Below are 25588 nucleotides of genomic sequence, written 5' to 3'. Positions count from 1 at the left end.
GTCAACTACCCTTCAATAAAAAATAATTATTAAAAAAAAAAAAAAAAAAAAAATTTGTAAAGAGTTTTCTACTTATTGGTCTTGAGATGCACTTGATAGCCTTTGGAAAGAAAGGTGTTTTTACAAACATCAGAGAGCAGTTATCCCTCTGCCAAAGCAGGGTGAAGCAATTTCAGTAGGGCCCGAGCACACTGCAAACTCCTCCTTCTGGTTAACAAGACCCAACACCTGTCTAGTTACTTAAAAGTTATTCCAATAAGGAGGGACAAGGGAGCAGACAGCTGGATTTTTTCTAGATTAACTCATTCATTAATTGAATGCTTTTTTGTGGTTCAACTACTTAAAAGGTGATCAAATCACTGTGTGCCACTGAAGAGAGCAATTGAAAAGAACAATTACATAAACCCTGTGCTTGAACTTACCTCATCCTTCTTTCTAATGAAACAAAGCATTAGAAACCACTACCTTCCCACCATTAGCTTTGTAATCTCAGTAAAGCCTACTTTCCTTGGCATGAGAATTCTTTTTTTTTTTTTTTTTTGGCTAAACAGAGAAATTTATTTCATTCAACATAATAGGACACACAACTGTGTGCAATTTTTAAAAGTGTATGCACTGATCTTATTATCTGAAAAAGATAAAGGCAATCCTTATATTCTCAATGAATTTCATATTTATTCTAGAACATTATTATTTATGTCAGAAAATTTGTACATATCCTCAATTCCATACCTGCAATTCCTAAATCCAAAAAGCTCTGAAAACCTTTTTTTCATAACTTCTCTAGCAGTTAAAATTTGACCTGCACTGATATAGCACTATTTATAGCCTTATGCCATACTTAATGTGAATACGCATATAATTTCAGACATATTAACATGACTAATTCCTGGATGTTGCTCCAGATCCCACTAGGGCATTTATGTCACTGTATACACACCATATTTTCTAAAATTAAAAAATGTTGAATTCTGAAACTCTCTAGTCCAAATGGTTTTAGAAAAGTGATTATGGATTTATAGTCTTATTCTTCAAAAATAGTTTCATTCTAAAGAGACAACTCTTTTTACAATTAACTGACAACTAGTAAATATAGAAGCAAAGCTGGAGTTAGAAATTATCAATGAACACTAAACTAGAAGGTGAACTTTGGCATATAAGTTGTAAAAGGTCTCAAAATATCTTCCCCCATATTATGCGCAGTGAAATAAGCCAGGCACAGAAAGACAAACACCAACTGATTTCACTCATATGTGGAGTATAAGAACAAGGAAAAAACTGAAGGAATAAAACAACAGCAGAAACAGAACCCAAGAATGGACTAATAGTTTACCAAAGGGAAAGGGACTGGGGAGGATGGGGGGAAGTGGGGGAAGAAAGGGGGCATTACGAGTAGCATGTATAATGTTGTGGGGGGTGGCCGGGGAGGGCTGTGCAACACAGAGAAGACAAGTAGTGATTCTACAGCATCTTACTACACTGATGGACAGTGACTATAATGGGGTTTGTGGGGGGGGACTTGGTGATGGGGGGAGTCTAGTAAACATAACGTTCCTCACGTAATTGTAGATTAATTATACCAAAATAAAAAATATATATATCTTCCCCCAAATTATATAATTTCTACCTACCTGAAATAATAACTTTATAGTGGACAAACCTGTTGAACACCATTATAACCATATAATCAAAGTTATTATCTCAGTATTGGGAAAACTGACATGTTTTGTGTGATGCACTGAAGACATAGCATCACTCCTGGGGTGACGTTCCTCCCCAAAATGTGTAACATTGAAAACTTGAATCTAGCTATAGAGGAACATCAGACAAATCACAATGAAGGACATTCTACAAAATAATGGACCCAAATTCTTCAAAACTGTGAAGATTAACAACAAAAGTCTTCCAAATTAAATGAAACTGATGAGATGTTAACAACTAAATGCCCTGTGTGACTCTGGACTGGGAAAAAAAGTTATAAATGACATCACTGAAACACTTGAGAAAATGTGAATGTGGGCTGGGGATTAAATAATAGTATTATACTAATTTCAATATCCTGATGCTGATAATTGTACTTTATGTACTATTATGTTAGGAATGTCCTTGTTCTTAGGAAATACACACTAACTAGGGGCAAAGGGTCTGATGTTTCCAATTTATCCCCAAATGATTCAGAAAACAGATTTAAAATCCATATTATATTTGCAGAAAAATTATAAAGCAAATGGAGCAAATACAACCAACCAATGGATGGACCTGAGGGAAAAAAAATAGTTTCATCCTTTGAAAATGAAATAGCAATAAACCAACACAACAGAGGGTAGAAAAATGCTAGGATCTTATAAAGGAAATTGTCCATCACTTGTAAACATTAATAGAACACAACTAAATGAGATACATAGATTTTCTCTCAAAAGAAAAAAGAAGTAGGGCTATTGAAATCAGTATGATCTAAAATAAACAGTAGATACCTAGGCATTCTTGGAAGCTCTCTCTTGTTTCAGTGAAGAACTTATTTAAGTGAAGAAATGTGTATAAAATCAAGGGAAATTAATGTGTTAACATTCAAAGTCAATGACACGTATGGATCAAGCTTATGATCCAAAGAACTTTTAAAATATTAATACTCATTTGAAAAAAGTTCAATTAACAGTATTTGAGGAAATTAAAACACTTAAGTGAACATTTTTGGTGTGTTTTGGGTACACATTCATTGATTTCCTTTTGGCAATCAATTAGCTGGAGCACACAGAACTTTAAGTCTTGGCTGAGCAATTTCATTCATCTACACACTAATACAAAACAGGAGTCATGGAGTACATATTTAAGACATGTAAGAATGAGTGATTTGCTAAGAATATTGAAAGTTAATTATGCTAAGAACATTCTGTAAAGCCAGTGAGTTAGTCACATCTAATTCATACTAGACCAAAATGAAACAATTTCCTGGGCTTGTTACCAGTTGCAACATTTTAAGTAAATATAGAGACATAGTCTCTAAAATTGCAATAAAATATATCTCATCCTTTGTAAGGCATAAGCAGTATCATTTACTACAATGGGGGTAAGACTTCTGCCCCCATCAACTCATATCCAGTTCATGAGAAATTCTTACCAAACTTCCACTGTCACATATCTATAATTATATGATACTTCATGCAGTATGATTAATTCCCTTTTTCTTCTGCTTGCTGAAATACTACCAGCCTTTAGAAGTTTCCCAGCAGGTCCCCATCAGTCACCAATAAACAATGAGCTGCATACTAGCTTAATGGTAAGCAATAGTGTTGGTGCTATTTATTTCATTACCTGAGTATTTCATATAAGTCCTGCCAATACTATTAAAATTAAAAACTGTATGATTTCTTGGTGATCACTTTATTGTCATAACTATAGACTCTTCAGTAACACATCTGTGCATGTACTTGCATAACTGTTGTATGGAGGGATGCAGAGCTCCAATGCAGGCAGTACTGGAGACTGGTATCTTAAAGTTCTCTCAAATAGTGTCCTATACTCACCATCCAGTCATGGTAAAGTAGTTAATTTTAATGTTCTCATTGTTTACCAGAAAGCAGAGACAGCAAGGCTGGCTTTGCTGCTCCCGTTTCCTTTTGCTAGGCTTTTTCAGCCAATTGACTTTGCTTTGAGGCTATAAATATCTGAAAAATGTTCTGCATTTGATGCTCTTGGATTCTGCATCCATATTTAGCTGTTTGTGGCATGCCTTTGTTTAAGCCATTCCACAACCCATACAAACAGTCAGGTTGAGATCTGGAAGGTCAGAGGATGGATGGATCAACATTCAACAGACACCAACTTACTATGAGCAGGGTACCAATCTGCTAGACATGATGACAATGAAGGAGGCAGCAAGATAGGAATACAAAGATAAACAAGACAGACTCTCCTATGTCAAAAATGTTATAGTCTTGACAGGACATGGGCACAACTTATTATAAGACTAGAATAAAACAAACGAAACATTTTACAACTAAAAGAAAGTGAAGGCTAGGACAGCATAAACATTTTATCTTAGCTGTGTCTTAAAAATGTGTGTTTGATTGTGTTCTAAATATAGATCCCCCTGTTATAAAGCTCTGAATATATTCCAAAAAACTTTTCCAATCATAGTAGTACAGAAAACTCTGGACATATGTATTATCAACCAAAGAACCAGACCTGTCAATAGCAAACTCAAAAGAGTACCTAGTCTTCAAGTTTTGTTAGGCAAAGTAATAAAACATTTTTTCTAAAAGTTTATGTTAAGATATTCTTGGGCGTAAGGAAGGATTTTTGTTGTTTGTTTGCATACTGACTTCAAACCTAAGTATACTGCAGAGGACATGAACCATAGCCAGAAGCCAGCAGCACTTAATACAGCTCCTTGTTTTGCACCCTACCTTATAACCTACATGGCTATTTTGGGTTAGGTCTCAAAACTGAGTAAGCTAGACCTGAGCAAGATCCCCTTCCCCACCTTCCCATCTTGTAAAAACATTTCAAACAAACATATATCTGCCCTCAACATTCCTCTTTCAAAACTCAGTTCATTGAACTTTTAATAAAAGTGCTCCCCAGAATTCCCCAACAAATCTGAATGAAATATATTAAGGACTTGCTTGATGCCTGGCCCCAAGAGTCAGGCTGAAATTGGTAGTCCAGTTATAGGTAAAATAATAGGCAGGCTACACAATCAGCCAACTCTATAGCTATAAGGGCCATGGATACCAATTACTCCAGATTCCACATTTTATATAGAAACCTAGACCCACCAGAGTTAAAATTACTTGCCCAAACTTAGAAAACCAATTTGTGGCCAAGCCAGAATGAAAACCCAGATTCAGAAACCCCAGCTGTACTCTAGGTACTCAGTTTCTGAATTTCTTTTAAAAATATTAAACTACACTCATCAAAGTCTTCAAATTGTATAGAAGAACCTAGATATTCCAAAACAATCAGGATTTTGAACATACAAAACAAAGAAGTAAACAGGAAAACCAAAATGAACTAGGGTTTTCCAAACTGATTTTCTACATTCTATTATTTTTACTTCAAAGCTTTTCAAAGAGTTATACAATAGGCAACTTAAATCTAGTTAAGGACATAGAAAAGCCAAGAGGCATTCAGATAGTTTTGAAATATTTACATCAAGCTACAGCCAACAAAGCCCAGTATCCAGGATGAGCTGCCCTAGAGGAAGGAAAGTAGCAGTACTAACAGTAAATAAAAACAACTTCTGGTTAACTGATAGGGAAGACAAAAAAGTTACAAGGCAGTGGAAAAGTTTTCAACTTGGCACTAAAATGCACAGTATGTATGTGTGTGTGAGAGAATATATGTATATATCTACACATATATATTTAAGAATATATATATATACACACACACACATATCTCAAATCTAGCCCAAGGAATGGACTACCCAAAAAAAAAAAAGCACATTTTTATGGGTTACATACAAAGAATGACAGTTAATGCTAGGTCTAGAAAACCCAGACAGACTAGTTTTGGATACTACAATATTGAATTACCATATGTACATATTCGTGCAGTAACATGACCCTCTCTCTAACTTCATATAAAAAACAATATGCCAAAGAAACATGTATAAGGATAAGAAGGAGGATAGACTGGAGAAATGTAACCACCAATAAATTCTAATTCAAGCCCATTTTCTGATTCTCATGAACCTTTCTTATAAACTATCAGCTCAGTGGGATTAGCAGGTAGATGGAAAATCAGGCACTAAAGTTTTTAAACTGCTGAGAATGAACTAGGTGACCTTGCATCATCTCCCTCTTCTTTGCTTTAATTCTTTCAGTTAATTAGAATAATATCTAGAAACATTTATAAAAATCAAGCAAAATACAAAATGGTACACACATAAATCTTTTAAGTATTGGATAAGAATTGCTGGAATTATTTTAGAACTGAAAGGCCATTAAAAGATTCTTTAATCCATTCATTTCATAGATGAGGAATCAGAGGTCAAAAAAAATGACCTTATCTGCTCCAAATCACGTAGCTACTTAGTGGCAGAATGGAGACAAAAATTCAAACCTCTGGACGCCTAGTTCAGTGATGTTTCTGATAGTGATGGACTTGAAGTGTTGAAATCAACTAAACTATCCAGAAAGATAATTTGTAAGTCTTGGTCACTCTTGAATAGTAAACACACACTCTGTTCAGACGGATGGAGAAAATTAAGAATAGTAATGTACTTGATTACTACAGGCGTAGATGCACATGACCGCAGAATATCTTAACATTGTGTTTGATGGCAGGTGCTTCAAATTTGCCCTCTGATGCTCAGCCACATTACTAATGTCTTTTGTGTTTATGTGAGCTAAGTGATAAACATCTTAACATTTCAATATTTTGGGAAGCCACATCCCAGTCCTGAATGCCAGGATATAAATCCTTGGGCTATAAGCTTTCAGAATCAGCCTGTTTCTAATGCTGCCCAAGGCTCCTCCTAACAGAATCTCATCATTTAGTTTTAATTAAAGAGGTGGTTACAAGGAATGCAGAAAGGGAAAGTTTTAGTGTGTTCATCACTTTTAATTTGCTGAGTAGCAAGCCAGTCACTTTACAAAGAGAACCAGAAACAATAGTGCAATCTGAAACAATCCACACCCCTTGGACTAAGTGGCTGCCTTTGGAGAGTGAAGTTCAGAAAGAGGTTATAGATTAGTCTAGTCCCACTAAATAAATATTTCGGGTTTTTAATTCAATTTCATTTTATCTTATCCTCTGCTAAGCTTTTTCAAGATATCCTGGTTTCCAGCCTTGCCTCACTCAAGAGAGAGAAACGAAACCCCACTCACTTAGTTTCATGGGGTGTTCCATCACACCTTCTGCAAGACCGGCTGACAGTTCCCTCGAAGTAATCACCTGGAACTTAGACTGCATATCCCAGCTCCACTTTAAACTTACTGCAGGTGCCTGAAAAGGTCCGAAGACCATACTGAGTCACATCTCTCTACCCAAGTACCAGTCTGGAGAAACTTGTCAGAAATGTACCCCATAACAAAAAGGGATGTGGGAAACTGACCCAGGATGGATGGGGGCTGAGAATGGGACTGAGCGTAGGGAATGAATTTCAGCCCGAGTAAAGATAAGAATAATACACCAGCCCCTTCAACGGTCAGGGTCCTTACCGTACACCCGGACCCAGCTCTGTTGCTGGCACACGGACTCCAGAAGGATCCGATCCAACATGCCACCAGCCACGGCCCCACTGACTGGGACAACCGCTTCCAGCTCCTCCGGGGGTAGCGGCGAGTCGGACTCCAGTGCCGGGAACATCTCCGACCAGGACAGCGCCTCCGCGGCTCCTCCAGACGACGGGGAGAGCTCCATGGTGCCCGGAGGGACAAGGCGGCGGCGGCAGGGCGGGCGCGCGGCTCCGCGCCCCGCCTGAGGGAAGGGGAGGGGAGCGCGGCAGCGGGGGCCCGGACGCGGACGGCAGCCCGCGCGGACTCGGCTCACCGCCTTCCTCGCTTCCCACTGCCCGCGGCTCGGGCGCTGCAGCCCACCTGCAGCCGGCGGGCGGGACCCGGGCCGGGAGGCGGATCCAGCGTGGCCCGGCCGGGAGAGGGTCCGGGCTCAGGTGCGGGTTCCTCCCGGGAGGGGACGTGGAAGCACCGGGGTGGCGGCTGCGGGGGCCGGCTAGCCCGCCTGCCCCCTCGGAGCCTTCTGCCTTAGCCCCCGCCCGAGTGGCTCGCGGCCAGACGGGCTCGGGCTGGGGAGGCGCGGGGCCGGCAGGGCTGGGCTGGGGGCGTCGCCGCCAGGGGCCGCCCCCTCTGACCGGCTCCCGCCGCCGCCTCCGGCGCCTCAGGAGCCCCGCGAGTCCGCTCCCTCAGCCGGGTGGGGAAGCCAGTGGCCCAGGGTTCTGGCCGGCCTGTCCTCCGTCCTCTCCCCAGGAATGAGCCGGCCCGCCCCCTAACTCTCAGGCCACGGCTCGCGCCGCGGCTCCGACGCCGGCTCCGGCTCCGCGGTGGATCCCACCAGCCCGGCAACCGCGGCGGTGGCGGCGGCAGGCGGCATCCCAGGGTGATAGGCCAGAGCAATCGAGGACCGAGAGCCCGGCCGCGTGTGCAGTCGAGTAACGAAGCGGAGAAGGAACTGCCACTGAAGGCAGGACAAGTCGGACGCCGAATTATTCATCCGGCCAGTCCCGCCCACTTTCCAAAGACCCTCTCCCCGACAGCCCAGCAGTGCGTGGTCCCAATCCCCCTAGCTGCCCAAGTGGAGAGACTGCGTGCGGGGGCCGCGAGGAAAAAGGATGCGGGAAATTTAAAAAGAAAGGAAAAGAGCTTCCCTTTCCCTTCTTCCCATCCTTTTCCTTTTATGTATTTGCATATTCATTTACTTGGACCAACATTTCTTTCTTATTGGACAAAGAGATTGGAAAGGCTGCTTTATTTTACAGTCGCCCTAAGGGAAATGCCTCCTTCCTTCCCGGAGACGAGAGTTGGCAGTGGGGTCTGGGTTTACGGTATCTGCGTGGGATCCGCGCTCAGCGCCCTGTCCGCGCGGAGGGTGGCCTTGTCATTGGTTTAGAATAGCAGGGTTAGGAAGTGTGGTGTGGATGGATGGACGGGCCTCGTAAGCACATGAAATGCACAGAAGCCCAGCATTAACCAAACATGTTTCTTTCTTTTCATTCTTTTTTTTTTTTTTGCCTTTGATCTTTGTGCAATATGTTGGCTTTTTTTCCTAATGATGTCACTTGAGTTTTATTTTTTGTCTATTTGTAGACTCTGTCTCTCTTGACCTTGGCTTTAATTTTATGCCCAACCAAGGCGGTATTCACTAGTTCAGGTTCAAGAGATTGCTGGTAATCATAAGCATTTTAAAATTAAAAGGTAACAACTTACTGCCTTGCATCTAGTAGGTCTCCAACAATATTTCTTGAACATGGCTACTTAAAATAGAGCAGGAGTTCCAAGTCTACATTGCTTTTCTTTTTTAACACCTTTTGTAGGTTTCGCTTAGGGTTTTTTTCCCCATTTCTCCCTACTTTGCACAAAGATATTGGTTTACACGGGGACATTTTCATTTTTTCTGGTATTGTGGTACCCTCCATACTGTTTGAGCTTATCAAGAGCTATGAGGATGTGTTTTGTAATTTCCTCCAAACTCTTAATTGCAGTTATAGTATTTCAAAGCAGGAAGTGACCTTAGGGATAATCTCATCATGCCTCTTGTTTAATAGGTGAGGTAACAGAAACATCCCAGCTACCTGGCAAAATAACCAGCAGTAACATAAGTGTGCAATGTCTCAGTGATACTGGTTACTTAACTTTGTTCCCTCAAGAGCCTTTGGTGATTAAGTTTGTTGATACATAGCTTGGTGATTTACTGGAGTGACCATTCCCAATATCTAGAACCCTGTTTTCTTACTATATGGCTCCATAGTCAGTCAGCCTTCCAAGACTAACCATTGTATCCTTCAGTGCTTGAGCAGACAAGGGGAAGGTGTTAAAGCTAGGATATTTCAGATCCCAGCACTGTAGAGAGCTAGAACACTTTCATTTATGCTGAATTACTGTTGAAGTCATGGTAACAGAAGTCAGAGCAAGTCAATTATGGGCATCAGATGTACAAATTTGAGCATCTCTTTATAAGTCAATACATAAGAAATGTGTTTACTCAAGCAATTATCTCAAAGCAGCATTAGGACTGGTGCACAGAAGGTTTTTTCAAGCTTAGTGTCTTAGTGGCATCATTCATTCTCCAGATGAAGAAAAGTTTCTGCCAATCCCCAGTAACCCTACTTTCTCCAACCAGCCTCTGAATCCTGGTCCCTGCTACACTCTCCGTCCTGACCCCTGACTACCTGCAGTGGTTATCTAGTTGCCTAAGTAAGACTATGTCTGGAGTTTAGCTAACTTTTATAACATAAAGAAAAAATACTTCCACAACCTGAATAATAATTTTATGAAATAAACAAATCCAGTATTTTTTAAATCTTCATTTAGCTAATGGAAAAATTGAAGCATGGAATTCTATTAAGCAACCTATCTAAAGTAATGTAGCTAGTTAGTAGACAGATTAAAACCCTAGTCTCCTAATTTTTTAATTCACTGATGGATATAGATTCTTTAAGTGTTTTATTGTTTCCTTTTGGTGGGCGGAGTTGTTCTAATAGTTGTGGAGCCAAAAGTAAATATCTCATCATTTTTGCAAATTACTATCACTGAAGAAAAATATTGAAGAAAAACAAAAGTGATAAACCAATTTGCATTACTAAGAGGCAGTTAATCCTACTTGGATTTGTACCAGTGATATCTCCCTGATGTAATCATTCCCACATTTTGATGTGACAATAAATCCTTGGCTGATAAAGTCTTAGTTTGCATTGTAGGTTGCAAACAGGCCTTTGTGTGTGAGCTACAATAGAGCTAAAGTTTAATTTCCCTGGCTACCCTACCCCCTCCTCCTTTTTCTCCCTCCAGAGCTTTGGACACTAAGTTCCCAGAGATGATCTACATATTTATTGTCATTGGAATTCAACTCCAAGAATCAAACCCAAGATCCAGTACAGAATTAGTGAGAACAAAAAACTGGGAATCTATGGAGGAAAAATAATAATAAATTCTCCAGTTTATAGTCTTAAAAAACAGAGGTTGGTAATAATCTGAGGTTTTTAGGAAAGAAAGAGGCCTTAGGCTCTGATAACACATTGCCACTACAGGTTTACCCCCACTCTTTGAAAATAGAGCATTCCTATGAAATCTTTACTAAGTTGAAATGACATAAATCAAAGAAGCAATTGCCATTAATTTATATGGAAAAATTTTTGAGTGTTCCCAGATCCAAAAAATAACCTCTCTTAGGTTTTACTGATACCTTAGGACACATCTTGCTAATGGATGCACAGAATAAATCGAGATAAGGCTCAGATGCTCACAGACAGTGCAAAGCTATGGCTGCTTGAGGCTGAGATGCTGAGTGTAGCTCCCAGGGAAGGAGGAGCTTTGCAGGGCCATTGCCCTGCTGGGGTGCATGCTGCTTCTATAATGGTTCATTAAAAATAAACACTGAGCTCTATTTTCACTTTTCACATTTTTTCCTAAAAGTGAAAATCCTTTTCAGATTTATTTCAGTCATTGAAAACAGGTACTAATGTAGGTCTTTCATAAAAAGCAAAGTAGCATAATGCAAACTTTCGAGAAGAGGGGTATGCCTGTAGTAAGTAGAGAGAAGGATTTGGAATCTTGGTTGTCACAACCTGAGGGCCAATTACATATGCAGTTTTCTCCTCTATTCATCTATCAGAAAGCACACACACAAGAGGTTCCCTCATCACAAATGCTCTTGACTCTTATATACAGTCCCTTCTAGGCTATCAAGACACCACCTCTAAGCAGCTAATCCCCCAAGCAGTAATGCACCTTTAAACTGTCCAGCCACTCCTTTACAATATTGTCTTTCTCCCTGAACACAGTGCTGCAGCACTCTACTGATCATATTCTATACTTTGACCAGGTCCTGTTCATCAAAAGGGAAGAATTTAGGCATTTCTCAAGATTCTGTTGTTCATCTTCCTCCTGTCTTGTTCTCCAGTTCCCTTGTGATCTATTCACTTCTATTATTTCAGTTCTCACTTGGATAATGTTGGATTTAAGATATCCATCTCCAGCTCCACCCACTGTACTAAGGTCCTGTCAGGAGTATGTAATAAGGGTTGAACACTTCCACTCAGACATGCTTCCTTTACCTCAGACTCAGTGCATGCAAAGGGAACTCTTTCTCCCTTCCCCCTGCCCAAACACCCTTCCCTTCATGAATCAGAAGGTTCTACCTCAGACTGGCTTAAACATGGAGTCGCCTTTGAGTCCTCTTCTCCACCTGAGCTTGGCACAAATCCAACCCCTGCTTTCCATTCTCACTGACACCATCCAGCTACAGCCTGATTAGCTTTCACCAGGATTATGCATTAACTTTTTAGCTGTCTTCTTTCCCCTGAGGCCGTTCTACCTCCAGTTCATCCTGTACTCTGCTGCAAGTGAATTTTCCTGAAACACAGTTCTGACCAGGTGACATGCAAGCTCCAAAACAACTCCCTGCTGCCTGCTAACGTGCATGTGCTACAGAGATCACAAGGACCTTCCAAGTGTGGTCCCAAACCACCACTGCCACCTGACTCCTTGCCTGTGCTCAGTCAACCCAGGTGGCTCACTGTTCCCCAGAACATCCAGCACTTTCCTTGCCCCTTGCCTCTACATGCTTCTTATACTGGGAATGTTCTTTCCTCCATCTCCACCTGCTAAGAACCCACCAACCTTCAAGTCCTTCCTTCCACTCCTGTCAAATGCCAGTGTCTTCCTCCAGTAAGTCATTTCCTATCCTCCAAACTGGCCATGATCTCTGCCTCCTCTGAGTTCCCATGGCCTTCATTCTGTCTGCCTCTGTAACCAACCACAGTATGTATTGTGGCATATCCTTTGTGTAATTTTAATATCTGCTATTAGATTATAAGCATCTTGAGGGCAGAGGCCTTTTGTTATTCATGCATATCCCCCACAATGTCTTTCATATATGAACTACTTGATGAAACCAGAAGCTAGGAAACATAATTAAACTGAAAAATAAAACCTGGTTGGGGTTCATAGATGTTTGGGGTCACAAATGACACACACAAAAAAATCAGTTTAATAAACCCAGCCCTGAAAACCCCTTTCTCTCCCCTGCCCTCCATTTAAAAATTAAATATACCTAGACCTATGGAAATGACATGGTTTGTCAAATGTCACACTATTAGTGACAGAGGGAGGATCTGAATTCAAATCTCTTGAATCTCAGTTCATCAAACCCACCAACAGATTGTTCCCTTCCTGCCCTTTTCTATCCTTTTCTAAATGGATATTTTCTTGTTGATAAAGGTTTTCTCAGTAATTTTATTTTTTTACATATTATTTAAGCTTAAAGCATTTGTGCCACATTCTTGGCCCCACATATAATTTTAGCAAAATTATACTTTTTTTAAAAAACCAAAGGACCAAACAAAGACATCAGAGAAACATCTGGTCTGATTCATCAGGGTAGCAGCAACATTTCTATTTATACATGAGCACAGCCCTATCTTTGTAGCTCTCAGCTGTTCCTCATTGCTCAGTATGTTCCCCTTTTCAACCTTGTGTGTCCCCCATCAAGAGAGCATCCTGCATCCTGAGTCTTTGGCAAAATCTAATGGAATAAAGGAAAATACAGAAGGGGTCTGTATTTAAAAGGAACTATTTCTCTACTTTGCCTCAGTCTCTGTTCAAGACTGTAGGACAGCAAGCTTCAAGTGGTTGGGTGACTGCCATTCATTCCACTGAATTCTGAGTAGAAAGAAGTTGGATAAAAGCCAAAGCTACAGCACAAGTCAATTTTGGAAGCTAGTCAGGTGGAAAGAGTGAGTATTCTAAGTGGGGAAACTGAGGTTGATGTAGAGAACTTAAGTGGTGCTGAGTCTCCTCACAGCAACATTCAATACTGATTATCCATTAGAAACTGATCTTTGGCACCAAGAAAGATGAAGAAACCTTCTTAGGTTTCTGAGTGCTCTTTTACCCCGGGCCCATGTCCCCTACAAGAAGGAAACTGTTTGTACCAACCATGACAATATTGTTTGGGAAAACAGTGGAACAGGCCAGAGACATACCTCCACCGGTTATTTCTTCTTGGTAAAACCTCTTCCAAAATAAAGACCTCACCTCAGCATCCACCTACAGGAATGCAAAGAGAATAAAAACACTCAGATGTAACCACAAGGGCCCCCAACATCAGGGCCCAACTGACCTAAGCACTGAAAATAATAAGGTACCCCAGCTCACCCCATGTCACGAAAAGAAAATTCTTTTTGGAAAATTGTTAAATGTAGTAACAAAGTTCTGATTTTTTTTTCGGGGACGACAACTCGAGAACTTGTTTTAGAAATGACAAACATCAAACTGTTAAAAATTTTGCATGTGTTTTTGTGTACTTCTGCTTATGTCAGTGCTCTGAACACCATATCTTCAGAGTAACCCAGCTCTGACTGCATTACACAGTACCAACCATCTATTAAGTAACACGATCTACGAAGTGCGCAATCTTTAGTAAATTGATTTCTGTGTTCTCCTTAGTAACTATAAAAAACACCAAATTACTACAGCCTCTCCAAAGAAAATGATCCCTTCTTTAGCTTTGTAGTTCTAATGAGTCCTCAAAAAATGCAATAAAAAAATCAAAGCTAAAGGATTCTAGAGGAGAGATTTTTTAAATAATTCCATTGTCCTCACGTTACACTAAGAGATAATACCCAAATATTATCATTTTTGGTCAACATGTAGAGGTTCCACTGGACCATTTGTAATTTGCCTCTGGTATAATAAAGGTGTCAAGACATTGGTTATAAAAGCTGGAGCCTATTTAGGACTCCTGTGAGTGAAGAACAAAAAAAAAATATCTAAAATATATCCTTAGTAAGCTGTCATCTTAAGATGGAGGAAGATGGTCATAGCAGCTCCTGAATGCCTCAGCGTTACTGATCAGGGATGATTGCTAGTATTGAGAAGAAAAAAGCTGGAAAGTTTTTTAGTCATTTTCCCATGAGTCTATAACAGGACATCCTTAGCAAGACAACTAGGTCAGAGTGAGAAGTTTAGAAGCTTTTGGTCAGAAAGTGGGTGGTGGAATTTAAGATTATCTGAGTGATGACAGGATACACAATGTAGTCCTGGGAAGTGGATAACAAAGTAGAGTGGAGGAAAAGGTCAGCAGGGTTAAGGAGGTACCAAAACAAGCTAAGTTATTGAACTCCTAGGATGGTGGGAGGAGGGGGAATAAAGAAGACAACTATAAGTAAGTCTCAAAGTCTTCGGGAACTGAAAAGAAACAGGAGGTTGGTTCCTGGCAGGGAGAAGGAGAGGGTAGAGCTCATCCTTAAGAGAAGGATGGGCCTTTATATGAGAGTTAGAGAATGATGGTGTGGAAGTAGCAATGGGGGATCAGCCAGATGCCAGCCCTGCGCTCCAACTGCCTTGACAGCACAACAGAAAAAAGTGTATGAGAGAATGAATGGTCCCGACTAGAGGAATTTGTAGGGCAAATTGTGAAGGAGACCCTTAATTCAAGGCAAGATGTGTAGAGTACACTTCCAAGAAGAAAAATGAAGAATGTAGAGTGTTTTATTTACAATGAAATAGTGGCTCCAGTGGCTCAGTGGAAAGATGATTAAGGGGCTCATAATCATAGGACAAGAGATGAGAAAGGTGGGGTTCGTAGTGATAAGCTGAAGAAGTGAGAAAGTGTTAGATCATTAAGAGAACAAGGGTCAAAGAGAGGAAAGATGACCAGAAGCATTTCCCTTTTGATCAGTGACTGAGGATTATAGGGATGAGGGAGAGATGGGCTGCAAATATTATACTTTGGTGCACAATATTTGGTTCTCAGATAAAGGTTCTGTCAAAATGCAGAGATATGGTGAGGGCTGCCACAAAGTTTTTGGAGAGACCATAGATAGGACGGTTATCTGAGTTACATGTCTATGTTTGGAGTGGTAGCAATGTGCCTAATTAGAACAAGGGTTCTCTGTAAGTTTGGCCCCACAAAGTGGCCATTTCTCCATTTCATGAGAACTCCAATCTGTTGATCTCTTTATTTCATTCCTAGACTCTCTTAGTCTCATGCCCTGCCTCTTCGCTGAGTTCCATGCCTAATGATTGCTCTTCTGAAATAATCTCTCACCAGTCTCATCCATACCCTTGCACCCTGTCTTGCAGCATCAACTCTGGATCATTACAACAGTATTCTTTGGAAAAAAAAATTATTTTTCTGCTCCTCAAACAGCTGAGCACTAGAGAAAAATCACATAATCTAGAGTCTTGTGCTGCTACAGATTCAAGCTCAACTGGGCTCTCAGAGACTCCATCAATCCCTAGCTTTTCTTAGATCAATTCCCTCTCCCATTCTCTCCTAATCTTTGTGTATCTCAAGACCTAGTCAACTCCTGACTCTCATTCTCAACAAACATTTCTACCCTTCTATTTCAAGGAGCAACAGTGAGGCCACTCAGCAACATCTCCAACATCTGCACCCCACCAGCATCTTTTCCTTCAGCCTCAGAGTATGAACAATCCCTCCTTTTTCAAAAGCCAAACTCTCCCACCTCTTTCAGGGTCTAAGCAATTATTTTCTCTCTTCTTTTTCTTTCAATCACACTTTCAACATTGGCTCCTTCCCTTGGTTTATGAGCTTATCTCCCGCATCTAGTCAAAAACCTCCTGACCAATGAAGCGCACTCATGTCTGCAACTTTCTTTGAAATGCATCCAAAAAATAAGATGTACTTAATATACTCAGGAATTTATTTTTTGAACTGAATACAGTTCAGTTTTGTTTTTTCAAGATTTATCTATGTTGATATTTATGGATCCTGTCCATTCATTTTAATTTAAACTTTTTACACCACTAATTTACACAATTTTATGATTGCAAGCAATAAAGCAGTTACCATTTTGAAGGCACTTCTCTTTGTACAGATAATAACTGTTTCTCCAGATACATGTCCAGAAATTGAATTGCCATGTAATAGGGTACGCGCTTATTCCATTCTACAAAATGTTGGTAAATTGCTTTCCATAACAGTTATACCAATTTACTTTCCCATCAACAGACTATGAGAGTTTCTTATGTTCCCAACCTTGCCAATATTTAGCATTATCAGATTTTCAAGTTTTGTCATTCTCATACATATGAAAAGCAATCCAATTTTGCATTTTGCATTTTCCTGTAGAGAGGTTAAACAACTTTTCATATGCTATTGGCACTTTGGGTTTTGTGTCTCTGAATTGCCTGTTCACATTCATTGATGATTTTTTTTCTGTTGCATTTCCTCTTTTTAATACTGATCTATAAATGTTTCTCTCTCTCTCTCTCTCTCTGTGTATATATATATATGTATATATATATACACACATACACACATACATATGTCCTGTGCTCTAATCTTTTGTTAGTTATTTGAATTGCAAGTATTTTCTCCTAGTCTTGCCTTTTAACATTGTTTATGGTATCTTTTCTTAAATAGAAATGTTCATTTATTATATTTCTTAAGTTTTTCATGCCTTAAAAAAGCCTTCCCTTCTCTGAAGGAATGAATATATTTTCCTCTATTATCTTCTGAAAGCTTTATTCACTTTGCCTTTCACACTGAACTCTTTAGTCCCCTTAATACTTATTTATGTGCCAGTGGGAAGGATCTAATTTTTCCTTATATGGACAGTCAATTGACCCAACACCATTTATTGAACAGATCAGCTTTTCCCTATTGCTTTGTACTTTCACTTCCATCATATATCAAGTTATGTCTTGATACTCATACCAAGTATATTGTTCTATTTGTCCACTTACCTATTTATGCTCTAGTACCACACTGCGATAGTTTCTCCCCTTAATTTTCTTTTTCAGAATCACCTTGCCTATTCTTGCCCCTGAAGCCCTCCATGTGCATTTTAGAATCAGTTGTCCAAATTCCACAAAGTACCCTGTTGGAATTATGACTGAAAATCTAACAAAATCTATACATTAAGATTGTAATGTATAATCTATGCATTAAGATGCTCACCTCACATCTCTGCCCTCAGTTCTAGTTTATTCTGGCTCATTCTGGCTGTCCCAAAGGCACCTGGGACCTCATATGTTTAGAACAGAACTCTTCATCTTCTCCATTAAACTAGTTTCTCCTGTAGACACTACCTTAACTCATCACCCCATTATCCAGATCTGTCATCCAAGAGAAGATACTTTATCAGTCTCTCTCCTTCATTTCTCAAATCCAGTCAATTACGATGCCCTGACAATTTAACTTCCGAAGCATTGCCTGATCTGCGCCTGCCTCCTCATCTTTAGTATCCATGCCTCAGGGATTTCTTCATCTTTTACCTAGACTAAAACAACAATTTGCTTACAAATGTTTGTTTTGCCTACCTAAATATAGGTACAACACAAATGCCACTACAACCCCTTTCTATTGTTCTCTTTACAGTCACTGAAGTAATTTATTTAAATTAATCTTGTCGTGTCCCTTGTCTGCCTGAAAACTCTTTAGTGTTTCTCCTTTGCAGACAGAATAGTCTATACTTTTTAACAGAGCCCATTATTATCTAGCCTTTACCTTTTTCTCGAGCATCCCTTATATCTTAATCTTGTCTCTAGCAACTCAAAATTGTTTGTAGTTCTCTATTTAACCTATGTACTTTTTTTCATTCCATGTCTTTACCTATGCTGTCCCTTGTAGAGGGCACATCTCCACTTCCATTCACCTCTTCTATCTCTCACTCAAATCTATTTTCCCTCCCATCTCCACTTGGGACCTCATATGTTTAGAACAGAACTCTTCATCTTCTCCATTAAACTAGTTTCTCCTGTAGTTTAACTCCTAACTCTTCACATCCTTTAAGAACCAACTCCCCTGTCAGCCCATTCAAAAAGCCAACCCTAACCCTGACCCCTCCTTCAGGCTTCATTAGGTAGCCCTCTTCAATGATATCATAAATGCCATTATTATTATTACTATATTTTGCATTTATCATATTGTATTGTAATTTTTACAACCAGCCAAGGCAGGTAATTGGATTTTATTCACATTGGAAGCTCCAGAACCTAGCAGACTATCTGGTGCATGGATTTTTGTTGAGTTCAGTGAATAAATACTTTAGTTGAATTGAATATGCTCTTTGCAGAATACTGGTTTTTCTACCATGCTTAAAATTTAGTTTTCAGTAGACTTCTCCCAACACATAGATGTCATAAATGTAATTTTTTTGCTGTGGCTAACCAACTTAAGAATAATTATAAAACAGTAACCTATCAGTGTGACTAACGTGGTCTACATTGGAGTATGGCACCATGGGAAAAACAGAAACAAATAAAGCAGGACAGGATGATGAAAGGAGAGGATCCAAATTGGAACACACACTGCCTATCACCCTTAGTAAGGTTTTTCACTAGTACAGTGGTAAGGAGTGATTAATATTTATCTGCAGAATCATACTGTCAGTGCCTCCTGCATTATTTGTGAAGTCAGATATCACCTTAGACTTATAAAAACTCATCTGGAGACCCCATTCCATGTCCTTTGGAAAAACTAATGCACTCCACAAAATCCCTGCCATTTTTCTGAGCTCCCCATTCTCCTGGTAACCTCAGGGTTTGATTTCTGGCTTCTGCTGAATTTCCATTCTTCTCTCTGTATCTTGCAGGTGTTCCTTTATCTTCATTGGGGACTGACCCAGGGGTGAGTTAGAGCCCTTTCCCAGAGATCCATCCCCTGACCCAAACTCACAAGAGGCAGCTGTGTATAGTAGACTTCCTGAAAATTCAGAGACAATTTGCCACAAAGGGGCTATATGGCAAATATGCAGTATTCCTTAGCAGCCACTTTAAAACTGAAAACTTGATTTCCTTGTTTTATTCCCACCAACCCAAAGTTTAGCCTCCTGACATTTTGCTCAGCCTTCTCTCCCCCTCTTCTCCTCATTCATTTCTCCTTCCTTCCATATTTCCCAGTTTCTTACAGAATGTTTTTGTAATCTTTTTATTGTTTCTTTTCAACCTGTACAGAGCTTCTACTCACTTTCCTTAGGTATCTCTCAAGACATTATTCTAAAGAAAGACAATTCCTTACCTGTAAAAGCTCCTGTGCCAGTTTGCAAAATAATATTTTCTCGAGGGGCGGAAGATGGCGGCGTGAGTAGAGCAGCGGAAATCTCCTCCCAAAACCACATATATCTATGAAAATACAACAAAGACAACCCTTCCTAGAATAAAGACCAGAGGACACAGGACAATATCCAGACCACATCCGCACCTGAGAGAACCCAGCGCCTCGCGAAGGGGGTAAGATACAAGCCCCGGCCCCGCGGGAGCCGAGCGCCCCTCCCCCCAGCTCCCGGCGGGAGAAGAGCAGGCAGAGCGGGAGGGAGACGGAGCCCAGGACTGCCGAACACCCAGCCCCAGCCATCCGGGCCAGAGTGCAGGGCCCTCGATACTGGGAAAACAGGGCAGCAAGAACAGTGAGCAGGCACTGGAGCCCGGGTGTCGGAGGACATAAGAAAAGCGCGCGACCATTTTTTTTTTTGCTTTTTTGCTGTTTTGTTTTGGCGAGTGCTTTTTGGAAGTCTTAAAGGGATAGGGACCCCAATACTAGGGAAACAGGGCAGAAAGACCGGTGAGCAGAGGCCTGAGGCTGGCACCGGAGAATAAAGAAAAACGAACAACCACCTTTTTTTTTTTTTTTAAATTGAAAACTTTTTTTTTTTAATTTAAAACTTTTTTTTTCTCTTTTTTGGTGGTCGTTTTGTTTTGGCGGGTGCTTTTTGGAAGGCTTAAAGGGGCAGGGCGGGTCACTTAATACAGAGGTAGGGAATCCGGGATCTCTGGGCACCCTAACCCCTGGGCTGCAGGGAGCAGGGAGGCCCCTTACGGAGATAAATAGCCTCCCAGCAGCTCCTGCTCCAACGCGACTCCACCATTTTGGAGTAGCTGCCCGAGCTAGGCCACGCCCACAGCAACAGCGGAGATTAACTCCATAGCAGCCGGGCAGGAAGCAGGAACCCTGTCTGCGCGCAGCTGCCCAGCACAAGCCACTAGAGGTCGCTGTTCTCCCAGGAGAGGAGGGCCACAAACCAACAAGAAAGGAAGTCCTTCCAGCCGTCACTCGTCCCAGTTCTGCAGACTATTCCTATCACCATGAAAAGGCAAAGCTACAGGCAGACAAAGATCACAGAGACAACACCAGAGAAGGAGACAGACCTAACCAGTCTTCCTGAAAAAGAATTCAAAATAAGAATCATAAACATGCTGACAGAGATGCAGAGAAATACGCAAGAGAAATGGGATGAAGTCCGGAAGGAGATCACAGATGCCAGAAAGGAGATCGCAGAAATGAAACAAACTCTGGAAGGGTTTATAAGCAGAATGGATAGAATGCAAGAGGCCATTGATGGAATTGAAATCAGAGAACAGGAACGCATAGAAGCTGACATAGAGAGAGACAAAAGGATCTCCAGGAATGAAACAATATTAAGAGAACTGTGTGACCAATCCAAAAGGAACAATATCCGTATTATAGGGGTCCCAGAAGAAGAAGAGAGAGGAAAAGAGATGGAAAGTATCTTAGAAGAAATAATTGCTGAAAACTTCCCCACACTGGGGGAGGAAGTAATCAAACAGACCACGGAAATACACAGAACCCCCAACAGAAAGGATCCAAGAAGGGCAACACCAAGACACATAATAATTAAAATGGCAAAGATCAAGGACAAGGAAAGAGTGTTAAAGGCAGCTAGAGAGAAAAAGGTCACCTATAAAGGAAAACCCATCAGGCTAACGTCAGATTTCTCAACAGAAACCCTACAGGCCAGAAGAGAATGGCATGATATATTTAATACAATGAAACAGAAGGGCCTTGAACCAAGGATACTGTATCCAGCACGACTATCATTCAAATATGATGGTGGGATTAAACAATTCCCAGACAAACAAAAGCTGAGGGAATTTGCTTTCCACAAACCACCTCTACAGAACATCTTACAGGGACTGCTCTAGATGGGAGCACTCCTAGAAAGAGCACAGCACAAAACACCCAACATATGAAGAATCGAGGAGGAGGAACAAGAAGGGAGAGAAGAAAAGACTCTCCAGATAGTGTATATAACAGCTCAATAAGCGAGCTAAGTTAGGCAGTAAGATACTAAAGAGGCTAACCTTGAACCTTTGGTAACCACGAATTGAAAGCCTGCAATGGCAATAAGTACATATCTTTCAATAGTCACCCTAAATGTTAATGGGTTGAATGCACCAATCAAAAGACACAGAGTAACAGAATGGATAAAAAAGCAAGACCCATCTATATGCTGCTTACAAGAAACTCACCTCAAACCCAAAGACATGTACAGACTAAAAGTCAAGGGATGGAAAAACATACTTCAAGCAAACAACAGTGAGAAGAAAGCAGGGGTTGCAGTACTAATATCAGACAAAATAGACTTCAAAACAAAGAAAGTAACAAGAGATAAAGAAGGACACTACATAATGATAAAGGGCTCAGTCAAACAAGAGGATATAACCATTCTAAATATATATGCACCCAACACAGGAGCACCAGCATATGTGAAACAAATACTAACAGAACTAAAGGGGGATATAGACTGCAATGCATTCATTCTAGGAGACTTCAACACACCACTCACCCCAAAGGATAGATCCACTGGGCAGAAAATAAGTAAGGACACGGAAGCACTGAACAACACAGTAGAGCAGATGGACCTAATAGACATCTATAGAACTCTACATCCAAAAGCAGCGGGATATACATTCTTCTCAAGTGCACATGGAACATTCTCCAGAATAGACCACATACTAGGCCACAAAAAGAGCCTCAGAAAATTCCAAAAGATTGAAATCCTACCAACCAACTTTTCAGACCACAAAGGCATAAAACTAGAAATAAACTGTACAAAGAAAGCAAAGAGGCTCACAAACACATGGAGGCTTAACAACACGCTCCTAAATAATCAATGGATCAATGACCAAATCAAAATGGAGATCCAGCAATATATGGAAACAAATGACAACAACAACACTAAGCCCCAACTTCTGTGGGACGCAGCAAAAGCAGTCTTAAGAGGAAAGTATATAGCAATCCAAGCATATTTAAAAAAGGAAGAGCAATCCCAAATGAATGGTCTAATGTCACAATTATCGAAATTGGAAAAAGAAGAACAGATGAGGCCTAAGGTCAGCAGAAGGAGGGACATAATAAAGATCAGAGAAGAAATAAATAAAATTGAGAAGAATAAAACAATAGCAAAAATCAATGAAACCAAGAGCTGGTTCTTCGAGAAAATAAACAAAATCGATAAGCCTCTAGCCAGACTTATTAAGAAGAAAAGAGAGTCAACACAAATCAACAGTATCAGAAACGAGAAAGGAAAAATCACGACGGACCCCACGGAAATGCAAAGAATTATTGGAGAATACTATGAAAACCTATATGCTAACAAGCTGGGAAACCTAGGAGAAATGGACAACTTCCTAGAAAAATATAACCTTCCAAGATTGACCCAGGAAGAAACAGAAAATCTAAACAGACCAATTACCAGCAACGAAATTGAAGCGGTAATCAAAAAACTACCAAAGAACAAAACCCCCGGGCCAGATGGATTTACCTCGGAATTTTATCAGACATACAGGGAAGACATAATACCCATTCTCCTTAAAGTTTTCCAAAAAATAGAGGAGGAGGGGATACTCCCAAACTCATTCTATGAAGCTAACATCACCCTAATACCAAAACCAGGCAAAGACCCCACCAAAAAAGAAAACTAGAGACCAATATCCCTGATGAACGTAGATGCAAAAATACTCAACAAAATATTAGCAAACCGAATTCAAAAATACATCAAAAGGATCATACACCATGACCAAGTGGGATTCATCCCAGGGATGCAAGGATGGTACAACATTCGAAAGTCCATCAACATCATCCACCACATCAACAAAAAGAAAGACAAAAACCGCATGATCATCTCCATAGATGCTGAAAAAGCATTTGACAAAGTTCAACATTCATTCATGTTAAAAACTCTCAGCAAAATGGGAATAGAGGGCAAGTACCTCAACATAATAAAGGCCATCTATGATAAACCCACAGCCAACATTATATTGAACAGCGAGAAGCTGAAAGCATTTCCTCTGAGATCGGGAACTAGACAGGGATGCCCACTCTCTCCACTGTTATTTAACATAGTACTGGAGGTCCTAGCCACGGCAATCAGACAAAATAAAGAAATACAAGGAATCCAGATTGGTAAAGAAGAAGTTAAACTGTCACTATTTGCAGATGACATGATACTGTACATAAAAAACCCTAAAGACTCCACCCCAAAACTACTAGAACTGATATCGGAATACAGCAAAGTTGCAGGATACAAAATCAACACACAGAAATCTGTGGCTTTCCTATATACTAAAAATGAACCAACAGAAAGAGAAATCAGGAAAACAACTCCATTCACAATTGCATCAAAAAAAATAAAATACCTAGGAATAAACCTAACCAAAGAAGTGAAAGACTTATACTCTGAAAACTACAAGTCACTCTTAAGAGAAATTAAAGGGGACACTAACAGATGGAAACTCATCCCATGCTCGTGGCTAGGAAGAATTAATATCGTCAAAATGGCCATCCTGCCCAAAGCAATATACAGATTTGATGCAATCCCTGTGAAACTACCATCAACATTCTTCAATGAACTGGAACAAATAATTCAAAAATTCATATGGAAACACCAAAGACCCAGAATAGCCAAAGCAATCCTGAGAAAGAAGAATAAAGTAGGGGGGATCTCACTCCCCAACTTCAAGCTCTACTATAAAGCCATAGTAATCAAGACAATTTGGTACTGGCACAAGAGCAGAGCCACAGACCAATGGAACAGACTAGAGAATCCAGACATTAACCCAGACATATATGGTCAATTAATATTTGATAAAGGAGCCATGGACATACAATGGCGAAATGACAGTCTCTTCAACAGGTGGTGCTGGCAAAACTGGACAGCTACATGTAGGAGAATGAAACTGGACCATTGTCTAACGCCATATACAAAAGTAAACTCAAAATGGATCAAAGACCTGAATGTAAGCCATGAAATCATTAAACTCTTGGAAGAAAACATAGGCACAAACCTCTTAGACATAAACATGAGTGACCTCTTCTTGAACATATCTCCCCGGGCAAGGAAAACAACAGCAAAAATTAGTAAGTGGGACTATATTAAGCTGAAAAGCTTCTGTACAGCAAAAGACACCATCAATAGAACAAGAAGGATCCCTACAGTATGGGAGAATATATTTGAAAATGACACATCCGATAAAGGCTTGACGTCCAGAATATATAGAGCTCACACGCCTCAACAAACAAAAAACAAATAACCCAATTAAAAAATGGGCAGAGGAACTGAACAGACAGTTCTCCAAAAAAGAAATACAGATGGCCAACAGACACATGAAAAGATGCTCCACATCGCTAATTATCAGAGAAATGCAAATTAAAACTACAATGAGGTATCACCTCACACCAGTAAGGATGGCTGCCATCCAAAAGACAAACAACAACAAATGTTGGCGAGGCTGTGGAGAAAGGGGAACCCTCCTACACTGCTGGTGGGAATGTAAGTTAGTTCAACCATTGTGGAAAGCAGTATGGAGGTACATCAAAATGCTCAAAACAGACATACCATTTGACCCAGGAATTGCACTCCTAGGAATTTACCCTAAGAATGCAGCAATCAAGTTTGAGAAAGACAGATGCACCCCTATGTTTATTGCAGCACTATTTACAATAGCCAAGAATTGGAAGCAACCTAAATGTCCATCAATAGATGAATGGATAAAGAAGATGTGGTACATATACACAATGGAATACTACTCAGCCATAAGAAAAGGGCAAATCCAATCATTTGCAGCAACATGGATGGAGCTGGAGGGTATTATGCTCAGTGAAACAAGCCAAGCGGAGAAAGAGAAATACCAAATGATTT

General features: G+C 40.3%; 1 protein-coding gene across 4 annotated transcripts in view; it reads right to left on the bottom strand.

The window, feature by feature from the left end:
- RASAL2 (RAS protein activator like 2) overlaps positions 1 to 8037 on the bottom strand; it is a 386187-nt gene extending 378150 nt beyond the window's left edge. For 2 of the 4 annotated variants that reach the window (XM_036916767.2, XM_036916768.2), the window contains exon 1: positions 7167 to 8037. In XM_036916767.2, the coding sequence (XP_036772662.2) occupies positions 7167 to 7368 (202 nt within the window). In that variant the 5' untranslated portion in view covers positions 7369 to 8037. The remainder of the gene's footprint in view (positions 1 to 7166) is intronic. The other 2 variants (XM_036916772.2, XM_036916773.2) reach the window with 1 other exon arrangement.
- Between the last annotated feature and the right edge of the window lie 17551 nt (positions 8038 to 25588).

Source organism: Manis pentadactyla, chromosome 9 (assembly GCF_030020395.1).
Source record: "Manis pentadactyla isolate mManPen7 chromosome 9, mManPen7.hap1, whole genome shotgun sequence".
Lineage (NCBI taxonomy): Eukaryota > Metazoa > Chordata > Mammalia > Pholidota > Manidae > Manis > Manis pentadactyla.
The sequence above is the reverse complement of the archived record's forward strand: the minus strand, read 5'-3'. Positions and strand labels throughout refer to the sequence as shown.